Raw genomic sequence first — 12,450 nt, forward strand, 5'->3', positions numbered from 1 at the left:
AGAGTGTCAGCCTTGAGCTCAAATTTAGCTAAAGGACAGGAACCAGGCCCTGTGTGGGTAAGCGCCAGTACCAGTTAAAAAATAATAATAGAAAGAAGCTCCTATCAAAGACTTTCTTTGAAATCACACACACTTTCAAGGTGCTTGAGTTGGCATAGGCATTGTCTACGATATCACAAATCTGAGTCTCCATTTCTTCAATTGTAAAATATTCTCAATGACTTCTTCTGGCTCTATCACATGCTCATTTTAAAGATTCTTTATCTTTAAAAAAATTAGTTAACTATCAAATCAATGAGAAAGCACACACAGTACTTTCTTCAGTGAATGTAGAAGAGTGCACAGCTCCGTAGAAGAGCATATTCCCAGCAGGATCACTAACAATCTCCAAAACGTAAGAACTATTACAGTATTATGTAACACCTCTAAACCCTAGTCAGACCAGGAATAAACTCAACCATGTCATTCAGATACCTGTTTATGTGTTCAGTAACAAGTAGAAATTAGAGTAAAACCATCTCTAAATTGGAAATAAAGATTGTTTTCCTCCCAATGAGTTTTTTGGATTGTAAGCGTTCAGTAAGTCTTCTAAATCTTTTAAGCTTTGGATGTGGACAGATGATCTAAAAAGTCCCTTCCAACTATACTAACCCCTTAAAGACCAAAAATATTTAGGCAGCCATTAGGAGACCTGCTTAGCCTCATCCTTAATGTCCTAATAAACACATATAACCACATACATTATCATTGTAGTAGAACTATATATTCTATCATTATTCACAATTACTTCTTTGGATTTGAAAACTTTACTTTAATAACCACATAAAAAGGAATTAATTCAATGTAACTTCAGAACACAGTACTTTCCCTTTATTGTTCCTTAAGAGTATTTTCGAAACACAAAATGAACGGTCATAAAGCAGTAATACTAAACTGGAGTCTGCAACCCTACAGTTTGCAGTGTCATGAGTACTGTTACTTTTTAACTGTTCTATATAGTTTTTTTTTTTTTTTTTTGGTCGGTCGTGGGGCCTGAACTCTGGGCCTGGGCGCTGTCCCTCAGCTCTTCAGCTCAAGGCGAGCGCTCTACCACTTGAGCTCAACCCCAACTCCCTTTTGACTGTTCTATGGCTGCTAACAGATTAAAGCAGCGGAGTCATTTTGGGAGTATGTCATGTGACAGACTCAGGAGGACAGTCACTTATTTCACTCACTTCTGATCTCTTTAGTGACTGTTCTTGGGCCTTTAGGGAGGTGTTGTAAGGTAGAGTCCCCAGCTGTGAGAGAGGTACATACCTGCTAACCTCTGAAATGGGACCTGACTAAGACTCGCCACTGTCCCCAGTACAGGCACGGACCAGGTTCTGCACGCATGGACTGCCAAGACTGCAATTCATCTTCCAATCCCAGCACCACACCCAGCCGTGGCTCCTGACACTGCTGGCTGCATGGTCTCTGTGGCCATCACTGGACCCTGAAGCCAGCCCAAGGTGGCTTTCACACACTTACTGTGTTCAATGCATTGAGAGTGGTGTCATCGCGAGACGCTGCCACACAGCCATCCTCTGTGGAGCCCCCGTCACACATCCCCGCAAAGGCCGCCATGCTCCTTTGGAAGAAAGGACATTGTTAACGTCAGCACATAGCAACATTTGCCTGGTGGCTTTAACTATTATTTTCAACCCAGTCCAAATCCCATGGTAAACCAGAGTTTCAGAGTCTGGCCTCAGCTCCTGTAAGTCCTTCCTCCCTCCTCATCCAGTTGTCTTTCTTCTTCCTCTGAGTTATTACTCCTTGGATTTCAGATGTGAGCACACACATAACCCACTAGATTATTCCACTAGATTTTGACCTTTTCAGAGAAAAGTCTCTATATGCACAATTACCAGATACTAATGAAAAGGTGTTGCTTGTTTTTGCCAATCCTGGGACTTGAACTCTGGGCCTGGGCTCTGTCCTTGAACTTATTTTGCTCATGGCTAGCATTCTACCACGTGAGCCATTCTGAGTAGTTTACTGGAGATAGAGTCTCACAGCCTTTCTTGCCCAGGCTGGCTTCAAATAGTGATCCTCAGATCTCAGCCTCCTGAGTAGCTAGGATTACAGGCATGAGCCATTGGCATCTAGCTGAAAAGGTTTTTAAGTTTTCACAGTACATGTGAAATTATTCTTCTCATCTATAAACCACCTTTCCATGAAATGAAAAGTCAGAGACTCACAAGTGCCTTACAGGTGCACCTCTGCTACCCGCTGTTCTCTGCACCGTGTGCCGCATGCGCAGCAGCGCCGCGGAGTGCAGCCGGCACCTCACTCCTCTGCACACAGTGACACCGCCGCGTGCCAGCACTGCTGCAGACGTGGAAGGCTCTGCCTGCACAGTGCCATGTCTGGACAGCAAGTACTGTGGGATAGTCGCAGACCAGTGGCCCCATGTAGGTAAGACACAAAATGGTCACGAATTTGTAAGATAGAGTGAGTGAATTACTCAGCTAGACAGAATAAGAGGGGCTGATAACGGCCAGTTGTCTTTCTGAAGAGTTTCAAAGTCTGATATGAGGCAAATATCAAGGAAAAATATGACTTTAACATGTCAAACTAATTGTCTCTGTAAGAATTGGAGCAGATGCCCCACTCAGGAGTAAAATGTCAGTGGGAAGGAGACGCTGTGACCTGTGGGTCAGCTGGGAGCGCGGGAGGGGGAGGCGCCATTACCTTGCTGCCCGCAGGTACATGAGGAGGTCACAGTCATTGACGCCGGGCATCCACACCAGTTCCTCCTGCTGGGTCACGGTGTCACCATGCGGGGAGGGGAATGGCTGCAGATCGGGAAGTTTGGCCTGGAAGACAGGGATGGAGCAGTCACCATGGAGGCACGTGGCAGGCAGACATTTCTTGACAAGATCATCCTGGGGACAGACGAACACTGCACAAAACCTGTCTCCAGCAAAACCATGAGTTATCCACACTGGTCTGTGTCACCTACCAGGACCTCTTACCATCACCAAGTCACCAGAGGTGGCTCAGTGACACTTTACAGAGCAGTAAACAGCGTCAAATAGACCCATGCAAGTGTAAGCCAAAGACTGAATCATACAGACGTGTGAATGCCAGAAGAGGGAACAGCTACAGGATGAAGAGCAACACACACACACACACACACACACGGAGGTGATAGCTGCACAACCATCATGGAACGGTGTATATTATTATTATTAATTTTGCAATGCTATTTTGCAGACCCCAGGCATGATGAAAGCAAGTGCTCTAAGCATAACCTTAGCTCTGAATTGTTCACTTTAAAATGGTGAACTTAAATTAGTGAATCTCACCTTCATCAAAAATTAAAGTGAGGGCTGGGAAGTTGGCTCAGTGGTAGAGTGCTTGTCTCTCATGCATGAAGCCATGGGTTCGATTCCTCAGCACCACATAAGCAGAAAAAAGCCGGAAGTGGCACTGTGGCTCAAGTAGTAGGGTGCTAGCCTTGAGCTGAAGAGCTAAGGGCCAGTGTTCAAGCCCCATGACTGACAGAAAAAAAAAAGTCAGTGGCAGTGGCTTGTGCCTGTATTTCTAGCTACTCAAGAGGCTGAGATCTGCAGATCATGGCTTGAAGCCAACCTGGGCAAGAAAGTCCATGAGACTCTTATCACCAATTAACTACACAAAAACCAGAAGTAGTGCTGTGGCTCAACTGGTAGAGCGCTAGCCCTGGGCAAAAGAAGCTCAGGGACAACACAACACCCAGGCCCAGAGTTCAAGCCCCAGGACTGGCTAAATAAATAAAATTTAAAAATTAAAAAAAATTAAAAGAAATTGGGCCCGGTGGTGTGTCCATCATCCCAGCAACGACAGGAAGCCCACTGGCACCTGGCTGAAACTGCTCATGCTTTGTGATATAAAATCTTACAAACGTTTACAGTGTGCATTTTTTGGAGGTCATTAAAATTTTCCCTCTTCTGCGAAAAAAAAAAATCTTACAAACATGCCTTTCTTGGGGGAGGTAGGGGAATGAAGGCTTGAACCCAGGGGTTCTCTATACCTCCAACTGCTTCTGTTCTGTTTTGAAATATGGTCTCTATTTGTTCCAGGGCCAGCCTGGACAGCAATCCTCCTATTAAGCACTTCTCATTATAGCTAAGATGTCCTATAATTTGTGGTGCTCCAAACCTTCCTTTTTAAAAAATAAAATGTACTTAAACATATACTTAAGATTTGATCTGAAATAAACATCTGAGTTTAAATGAAAATGTGCAAGAGTCAATAAAGTAAATCTCCTTTGCTAAGAATCTAAGCACCATTTCCTTAAGAACCACTTATTTTATTAAGGTAGGAATCTTTTTATGTGATATGTAAATCTGACTACCCTGGAAACACATTGTGGGAGTAGGAGAGGAAAAATGGGGGATAAAATATAGCACAAGAGAATGCCGGGCGCTGGTGGCTCACGCCTGTAATCCTAGCTACTCACTCAGGATCAAGGTTCAAAGCCAGCCCGGGCAGGAGAGACCGTGAGACTCCTATCTCCAATAAACCACCAGAAAACCGGAAGTGGCGCTGTAGCTCAAGTGGTAGAGCGCTCGCCTTGAGCTGAGGAGCTGAGGACAGCGCCCAGGCCCAGAGTTCAAGCCCCACGACCGACAAAAAAAAATATATATATATATATATATATATATATAGCACAAGAGAAAGCAAAAGGAAGCCGGATGCTGGTGGCTCACGCCTTTAATCCTAGCTACTCAGGAGGCTGAGATCTGAGGATCTCGGTTCAAACCCAGCTTGGGCAGGAAAGTCTGTGAGACTCTCATCTCCAATAAACCACTAGAAAACCAGAAGTGGCACTGTGGCTCAACCAGTAAAGCGCTTGCCTTGAGTTGAAGAGTGCAGGGACAGCACCCAAGCCCAGAGTTCAAGCCCTACAACTGACCGAAAAAAAAAGAGAGAGAAAGCAAGAGAAAAGGACATGTGCCTAGGTGATGTCAAGCAAGCGGTGAGCCTTTGATTAAACACAGTGGAAAGAGGGTATGGTGGTTTACTCGTGTAATCTCTGTACCAGGGAGACAGAGGCAGAGAGAGGACAAGTTCAAAGCCAACCTAGTTTCAGAGACCCTGCATCACAAAACAAAGCATAACAAAACAAAGACCACAGCAGAAACAGCCCAGGGCTGGGGATGACAGCTTGGTGTAGAATGCTTGCCTAGCATACACAAGGCCCTGCCTCTCAGAACCACTGAACAGTAACAAAAAGCCTACAGTCCAGGGGGTGCTCAGGCTCACCTAACAGACATCCCAGGAAGGCTATGCATGGTAGTAACTGCAGACAAGAGTCTCACAGACTTTCCTGACTGACTCTGAATTGCACTCCTCAGATCTCAGCTTCCTGAGTAGCTAGAACCACTTCTGCCAGTAGCTGATGTCTCTAAATATGGCAGTCACAGTTCCTGACGCTTCAGCCTTCATCTCAGCATATATGCTAATCCATACTCATCATTCAAAACCCATTTTCTCCATGGGGTAGAAATCTACAGTGAGGAGATGTTCTTGCTGGGAACATCCAGGGCAATCGACCCCTTCCTCTTACCACCTGTTATGTTTCATTTAAGATGCCAACAAATTAGCCGGGCACTGGTGGCTCACGCCTTTTGTAACCCTAGCTACTCAGGAGGCTGAGATCTGAGGATCCTGGTTCAAAGCCAGCCCGGGCAGGAAAGTCCATAAAACTCTTATCGCCAATAAACCTCTAGAAAACCGGAAGTGGCGCTGTAGCTCAAGTGGTAGAGCGCTATCCTTAAGCTGGGGACAGCGCTAAAGCCCAGAGTTCAAGCCTTACAACCGACAAAAAAAAAAAAAAAAAAGATGCCAACAAATTATAAGCACACCATACAATGTACAACAAAGGCCAAAGGCAGACACAAAGTGCCAAGTAAAAAAGTGCATCTAAGCTGCAGGTGGTTCACACTTGTAAATCTTAGCTACTCAAGAAGTTGCAATCTGAGGACTGTGGTTCAAAGTGAGCCAGGGCAGGAAAGTGATTAAGACTGTTCTCTACTATAAACTACCCCCAAAAAAGCCACAAGTGGAATGGTGGCTAAAGGACAGAATGTTAGGCCTTGAGCAAGAGCTCGGGACAGTGCCTAGACTCAGGACCAAGCCAGGTGCCAGTGGCTCATGCCTGTAATACTAGCTACCCAGGAGGCTGAGATCTGAGGATCATGGTTTAAAGCCAGCCCAGGCAGGAAAAGTCCATGAGACTTTTTTCCAATTAACCACCAGAAAACCAGAAGTGGCTCTGTGGCTTGAGTGGTAGAACACTTGCCTTGAGCTGAAGTTGAGGGACAGTGCCCAGGCCCAGATGTAACAGACAAAAAAAAAAAAGACTCAGAGCCAGCACACGCCAGCACACACCCCCCCCCAAGAACCATGGAACAGCTATCACACCAGCACACACACACACGTACACCCCTAAGAACCATGGAATTTCAGCTATCAACCTGTGAACAACAGGCAAGCACTGAGAGAAACTCAGCATAGCTCAGCACAGCCCAGGTCTGGCCTACCAGGACGTCCTGATCTGTGAGATGTGAGCAGCCTTGCTAAACCAGAGCAGTCTCAGGCAGGGCACCCTGACCTATAAGGTTCCGAGGAGGCAAACACCTGGCAACACAGCTCACAACTTCACAGCTTCCAGACACAAAATACTAAGCATCCTGACGCTTCTCGAAGAAAAGATGTTTTGTTTTTAATCATTTTCCCCCCTTTCCTCATTCCCTTTCCTCGTGTTTTTACTGTTTTGTTTTTTTTTTTTTGTGATGGGGAAAAAAGAACCAGAGCTCTACCACTCAGCTCACTCCCACCCTAAAACATTCTCCAAGTGTGTGGTGAGTAAATATTCACCAATGGGTGCATGGAGAACTGGGCTGTGATCGGCGCATACAACTCAGCTGGCACCATGCATGCATCGGAAGGACAGCACACAAGATGTCAGGCACAAAAAGGCAAATGCTGTGTGATTCCATGGAGGTGACATGGAGCAGTGGAGCAGGCAGACAGGAAGTAAGGGTTCTGGGAATTCAGGCAAGAGGAGGAGGAGTTCCTTCTTCAAGAGGACAGAGTTTTAGTTTCATAAGATCAAAAGTGCTATGGAGATGTAGAGGTGAACTACACACTTTTGCATACTTCACCCATGTTTTAAACCATGTAGTGATCTGAGAAAAGAAAATAAACAGTAACTCTGAAGCAAGGCAAGGTACAGTGGTGCAGGCCTGTCATGTTATACCTCAGGAGGGCAGGAAGGCTGGGAGTTCAAGGACGCTCTGAGTACCCAGTGAGACACTGCTGCAGACAACAACGAAAGCCCTGCCTGTACATTTAGAGAAACTGCCCATAGCAGTAACAGCACTAGGATACTGCTGAACCGAACATGCAGAGAAAAGTCCACTGCAGAAGTGAGGGCAACGTGCTTTACCTGATGGCTCGGACCAACTCGAATCTCCCCCTGAGTGCTGTTGAGCCTCCTGTCAGGAAAAGAACACATTAGGTTAGCACAGCATGGTCGAGACACACGCATCACTCAAAGAGAGTAATTCACTTGAAATCAATGAAGGGCAGCTCAGGAAGTCTTCACTTGCCCGCTCTTTCTGATGCCGGCCCGTACATGTTCTCCCATGCCTAACACCCTTTCCACCTCCTCCGGACATGCTCCTACAGCACAATCCTGGCCAGACATTGCTTGCTTCACAACATTTTGGGGAGCCTTACCATATGCTTTATTAATACCAATGAGAACCTATTGTTCTCAGGACACATGCTCGGCCATTTGATCAATCATTCAAGAACTATTTACTCTGTCGCTACTACAAATCAGGAATTATCCTTTGTACTGGGAATTAAGCAATGATCAAAATGGTGTCCTTGCCTTCTTAGAGCTCAAATTCAAGCTGGAGAAAAATAATCAGATCATGGTAAATGACAAGAAATTAAATAGATAGTGAATGACAGGACAGCTTTGTATTCAGTTTTATTTTGGTGCTACTACTGAGACTTGAACTTAGGGCCTTATGTTCATGCTAAGCTTTTTCACTCATTTGAGACATGTGTCCATTTCCAGTTTTTTGCTGGTTAACTGAGGATAAGAATCTTGAGGATGGGCTGGGAAGGTGGCTCAGTGGTAGAGCGCTTGCCTTGCATGCATGAGGCCCTGGGTTCGATTCCTCAGCACCACATAACCAAAAAGAAAAAAGCCGGAAGTGGTGCTGTGGCTCAAGTTGTAGAGCGCTAGCCTTGAGCTGAAGAGCTGAGGGACAGCGCCCAGGCCCAGAGTTCAAGCCCCATGACCAGACCAAAAAAAAAAGAATCTTGAGGATATGTCTGCCCAGGCTGGGCTCAAACTTTGATTCACAGATCTCAGCGACCTGAGTAGCTAGGATTATAGGCATAAGCCACTGCCTGGCTTGTAAGAAAGTTTTAGAATAAAATTTGGACAGAGAAGAAGAAGAAAGGAGGAAAGAGAGAGGAAGGGAGGAACAGGGACCCCAGGTCTGTGAGGTGAAAAAGCCAGATCCTTTAGCCCAGGCCCTTCTTAGTGCACACACCATACCCACCCCGCCTCCCTTGTTCTGGATCAGAAATAGCCATACTCCTTTCAAAAGCTATTTGGACTAGGTACCAGTGGTTCACAAGCTGTAATCCTGCCTAATCAGCAGGCTGAGGTGTTGAGGATCAAGGTTCAAGACTGTGAAACTCCATTTACAATTAACCAGCAAAAGAACTAGACTGGAGGTATGGCTCAGATAGTAGGTCACTGGCAGTGAGCAAGCAAAGAGCAAAAGCAAAGCCAAGTGGGAGTAGAAAGCCAAAACTATCCAAAGAAAATAAGTGAAATGGGCTGGGAAGGTGGCTCAGTGGTAGAGCACTTGCCTTGCATGCATGAGGCCCTGGGTTCGATTCCTCAGCACCACATAAACAAAAAGAAAAAAGCTGGAAGTGGCGCTGTGGCTCAAGTGGTAGAGCGCTAGCCTTGAGCTGAAGAGCTGAGGGACAGCGCCCCGGCCCAGAGTTCAGGCCCCACGACCAGACCCTCTCTGCCCCCCAAAAATAAGTAAAGTAAAATGACTTTAGGAAAAGTTCACTGTACTTGGGTCTAGTGCTTGCTTGCACTCATATATGCATTCTTGTTCTATCTTGGCGTGCTCTCTCTCATTTTGTGTGTGTGTATATGCATGTGTGCACACACAGGTCCCAGGGCTTGAACTCAGGGCCTGGGCTCTGCCTCTGAGCATTTTTGCTCAAGGCTAGCACTCTCCCATTTTAGCCACAGCACCACTTCCCACTTTTTGATAGTTAATTGGAGATAAAGAGTTTCATAGACTTTCCTGTCCAGGCTTGTTTTAAATCAAGATCCTGAGATCTGAGCCACCTGAGCAGCTACGGATACAGGTAGAAGCCACTGGCTCTGGGTTCCTCTCCCTTTCTGACAGCACTGAAGACTGCACTCAGGGCCTCCTCTTGAGCTCTACCAATCCTCCTCTCTGTCTCTCAAGTAGCTTACAGACTGGTTCTTTCTTCTGTAAATCCAATTTTCTCCCCATGAAGTCTTGTTTTGGCAAAGGTAGGAATACATATGACAAAGGAAGAGACGGTAACAAGAACAAGAGAAAAACATGTGATCTAGTCCCCGAGAATCTTATAATTCCCCTAGCTTGGAGGCAGCATCTATGCACAAACACCAGAGCAGGCATAAACATCATAATCTTAAACATAAGATCATTTAGGAGAAACAACACAAAATTATTAATGGGAGTAAACAAAACTTCAGTTTGGCTTTAAGCAGAGTAATCTCTAAAGTAGCATAGGTCTGTTTGGTGGAGGTTGTTCAGTTTTGGTTTCTTTTAGTGATGCTGGGGCCTGGCACATGCTAGACCCTGAAGTGACAGGCTAGCCTCTATAGGAAACAAGAAGCCCAACAGCAAAGCAAAATGAGGACTCATGGGAGGGGAATGAAACCATGTGGGCTGGGCAGGTTAGGAGGAGAAAGGTCATCTTTCTTCATTCAGTAGGGGAATGGCATGTTGACAAAAAGAAGAAAGAAAATGGGTTGCTGCTGGAGTTTACACAGGAATTAGAAGATGCTGGCTGGTGCAGAGGAATCCCACTGGCCAAATATTTAAAAAACAAAACCTAAAAAACCTCATCGGTGTTAAAGCCTATTACCACTTCTGCTTCCTAAGCCGGTATGAGCGAAAAAAGCAGCACAAGTTGTCTCCATTATTTCCCAATGCTTTCCTAGCCAAGATACTCAGTCCACTTAGTACGCTATTCTGTAAGGTCTATGCTGTTTTCGGATTCTCAAATGGTTAATTATAAAATTTTTTCCATATCACTGCTATAAATACTTTGTTAAAATAATGACATAATGATTTTTTTAAACATTCCAAGACCTGGACTAGAACTAGTTTTACAGCGCATTTATTTCTATTTTACAGTGCATTTGTTTCTATTAGGAGCGTACTGGACATGATGGTGCATTTCTGCAGCCACACCACCAGCCCCCATATGCATCTTTTAAAAACCAGGTAATCCCTTTTTCATACTAAGGTTTTACACCCAATCTATCTATTTGTGCCTGGTTTGGGGCTTGAACTCAAGGCCCATGTGCTGTCCCTGGGCTTTTCTGCTCAAGACTAGTGCTCTACCACTTGAGCAACAGCTCCACTTGCAGCTTTTTGGTAGTTAATTGGAGATAAGAGTCGCATGGATTTTCCTGCCATGATGTCTTCAAACCATGATCCTCAGATCTCAGCCTCTTTAGCTAGGATGACAGGTGTAAGCCACCGGCACCAGGCACGTTTTTGAGCTGGAGAAGAATTTTAAGGTGTGGACAATGGCATTAGCTTTTAATATCTAGGGATTACAGAACATAGAATAATGTTAAAAAGACTTTGTAGGTCAAAGACTTGAGGAAGTAGACACACCCTAATGAAGACAGAAATAAGACCTAAAGATGAAAGACAAGTAGTTTGAATGGACATGGCAGCATGCCACTCCATACGTAACCAACAGGACAAGCAGAGTTCTCCCCTCTCCACTAAGGGTTCTTAACCTATTGCCCCATGACCCCGTTGTTCTCCAATGACCCCGTTTGCCAGTGCACCTTTGGCAGCTCATAGCCCACTGCCAAACATGGACTCTACAGGACTAGAGATGGGGTGGCTCAATGATAACGCTTCTGCTTAAAGGCCCAGGACCTAGAGAGGGAAAGCGGGATACCTGACACTAATGTTAGCATTTTCCAAGCTTCACCTACTGAGACTTGAGTCCTATCTTGTATTCTCCAAAATCAGATATACTACACACCTGAAGTTCCTTAGCTGCATGAGTATTTCTAGACTACTAAAAAGTATAACTTGATGAAAATCACAGAAGTAACACTTACATTTCAAAATATGTACTCATTAAAAATAGCAATAATCCCATTACATAGTAAAACGTATAATCTTTATGAAAAGTGATTCTATTAAAACAAAAAACAATTATTGGTTTATGATTTTTGTGAATCTAGTTAATAACTTAATAGAAGACAGCTGGATTCTCCTATCTGCTTTTACACTGTTCTGCTTAAAATACAAGAAAATCTGGACTCACACAGCTCTGTAACTGAAGAAGAAAAGAATATGTTGACAACCTTTTGTTCTGTGTTTCCTGAGACTGGTACTGCTAAATCTCATCTGCCTCGTCCTCCTCAGTGCTGGGATCCCACACCTGGCTATCCGTTACACTACACCAAAATTCACTAGGATGTAATTTATCCATCCCTACCCCTGGTACCGGAGGTCAAACCATGGTCTGTTTAGTCCTCTGAATGGATGGATCCTCTACCCAGAGGTAACTTGATAATGCTATGTATATATGGAATGAATGTGTGCACCAAGTTGTGCCAACCTTCCAAACTGACAGGATTTATGATCCAGTGTTCTCATAATCACATTTACATCGCCATTGACATAAAGACGCCCTCCCAGCCCTGAGCGGCAGTCAGGCTCACTGTGGTCACTGTGGCGGTCCAGGTGTGGGCCTTAGCGTCATCATGGTAACAGGGAGACAGCCCAGGGCCTCACACTACCACTCGAGTTCCCGCCTAACACATTTTGCTTTCCATTTTGCAGTTAGGATCTGGAGCTAAATCTGCCTGGACTGACCTCCAACTACAATCCTCCTGCCTCAACCTTCCAAATAAGTGAGGCCACAGATGTGTGTCACCACTCTGGGCTTTGGGTACAAGTGTTTTTCAAATTCTAGTTTTTACATCAAAATTCCAATCTTAGCACCAGTAAATATTATCAGTTGTTTTCCTCGAAAAATCAGGATCACTTCATTTTCAAGAAAATGAAGACAGAGGCTGGGAAGGTGGCTCAGTGGTAGAGCGTTTGCCTTGCAAGCCTGAGGCCCTGGGTTCAATTC

At 45.0% G+C, this 12,450-nt stretch overlaps 1 protein-coding gene across 1 annotated transcript in view; it reads right to left on the reverse strand.

Moving 5' to 3' along the window:
- Positions 1-12,450, reverse strand: part of LOC105997307 (arginine-glutamic acid dipeptide repeats protein-like) — a 294,981-nt gene that overhangs the window by 18,337 nt on the left and 264,194 nt on the right. Inside the window, exons 8-10 of the mRNA XM_013031704.1 lie at positions 7,460-7,508; positions 2,713-2,837; positions 1,510-1,609 (exon numbers count right to left, since the gene is read on the reverse strand). Coding sequence (XP_012887158.1) covers positions 1,510-1,609; positions 2,713-2,837; positions 7,460-7,508 — 274 coding nt within the window. The remainder of the gene's footprint in view (positions 1-1,509; positions 1,610-2,712; positions 2,838-7,459; positions 7,509-12,450) is intronic.

Source organism: Dipodomys ordii, unplaced genomic scaffold (assembly GCF_000151885.1).
Source record: "Dipodomys ordii isolate 6190 unplaced genomic scaffold, Dord_2.0 Scaffold6, whole genome shotgun sequence".
Lineage (NCBI taxonomy): Eukaryota > Metazoa > Chordata > Mammalia > Rodentia > Heteromyidae > Dipodomys > Dipodomys ordii.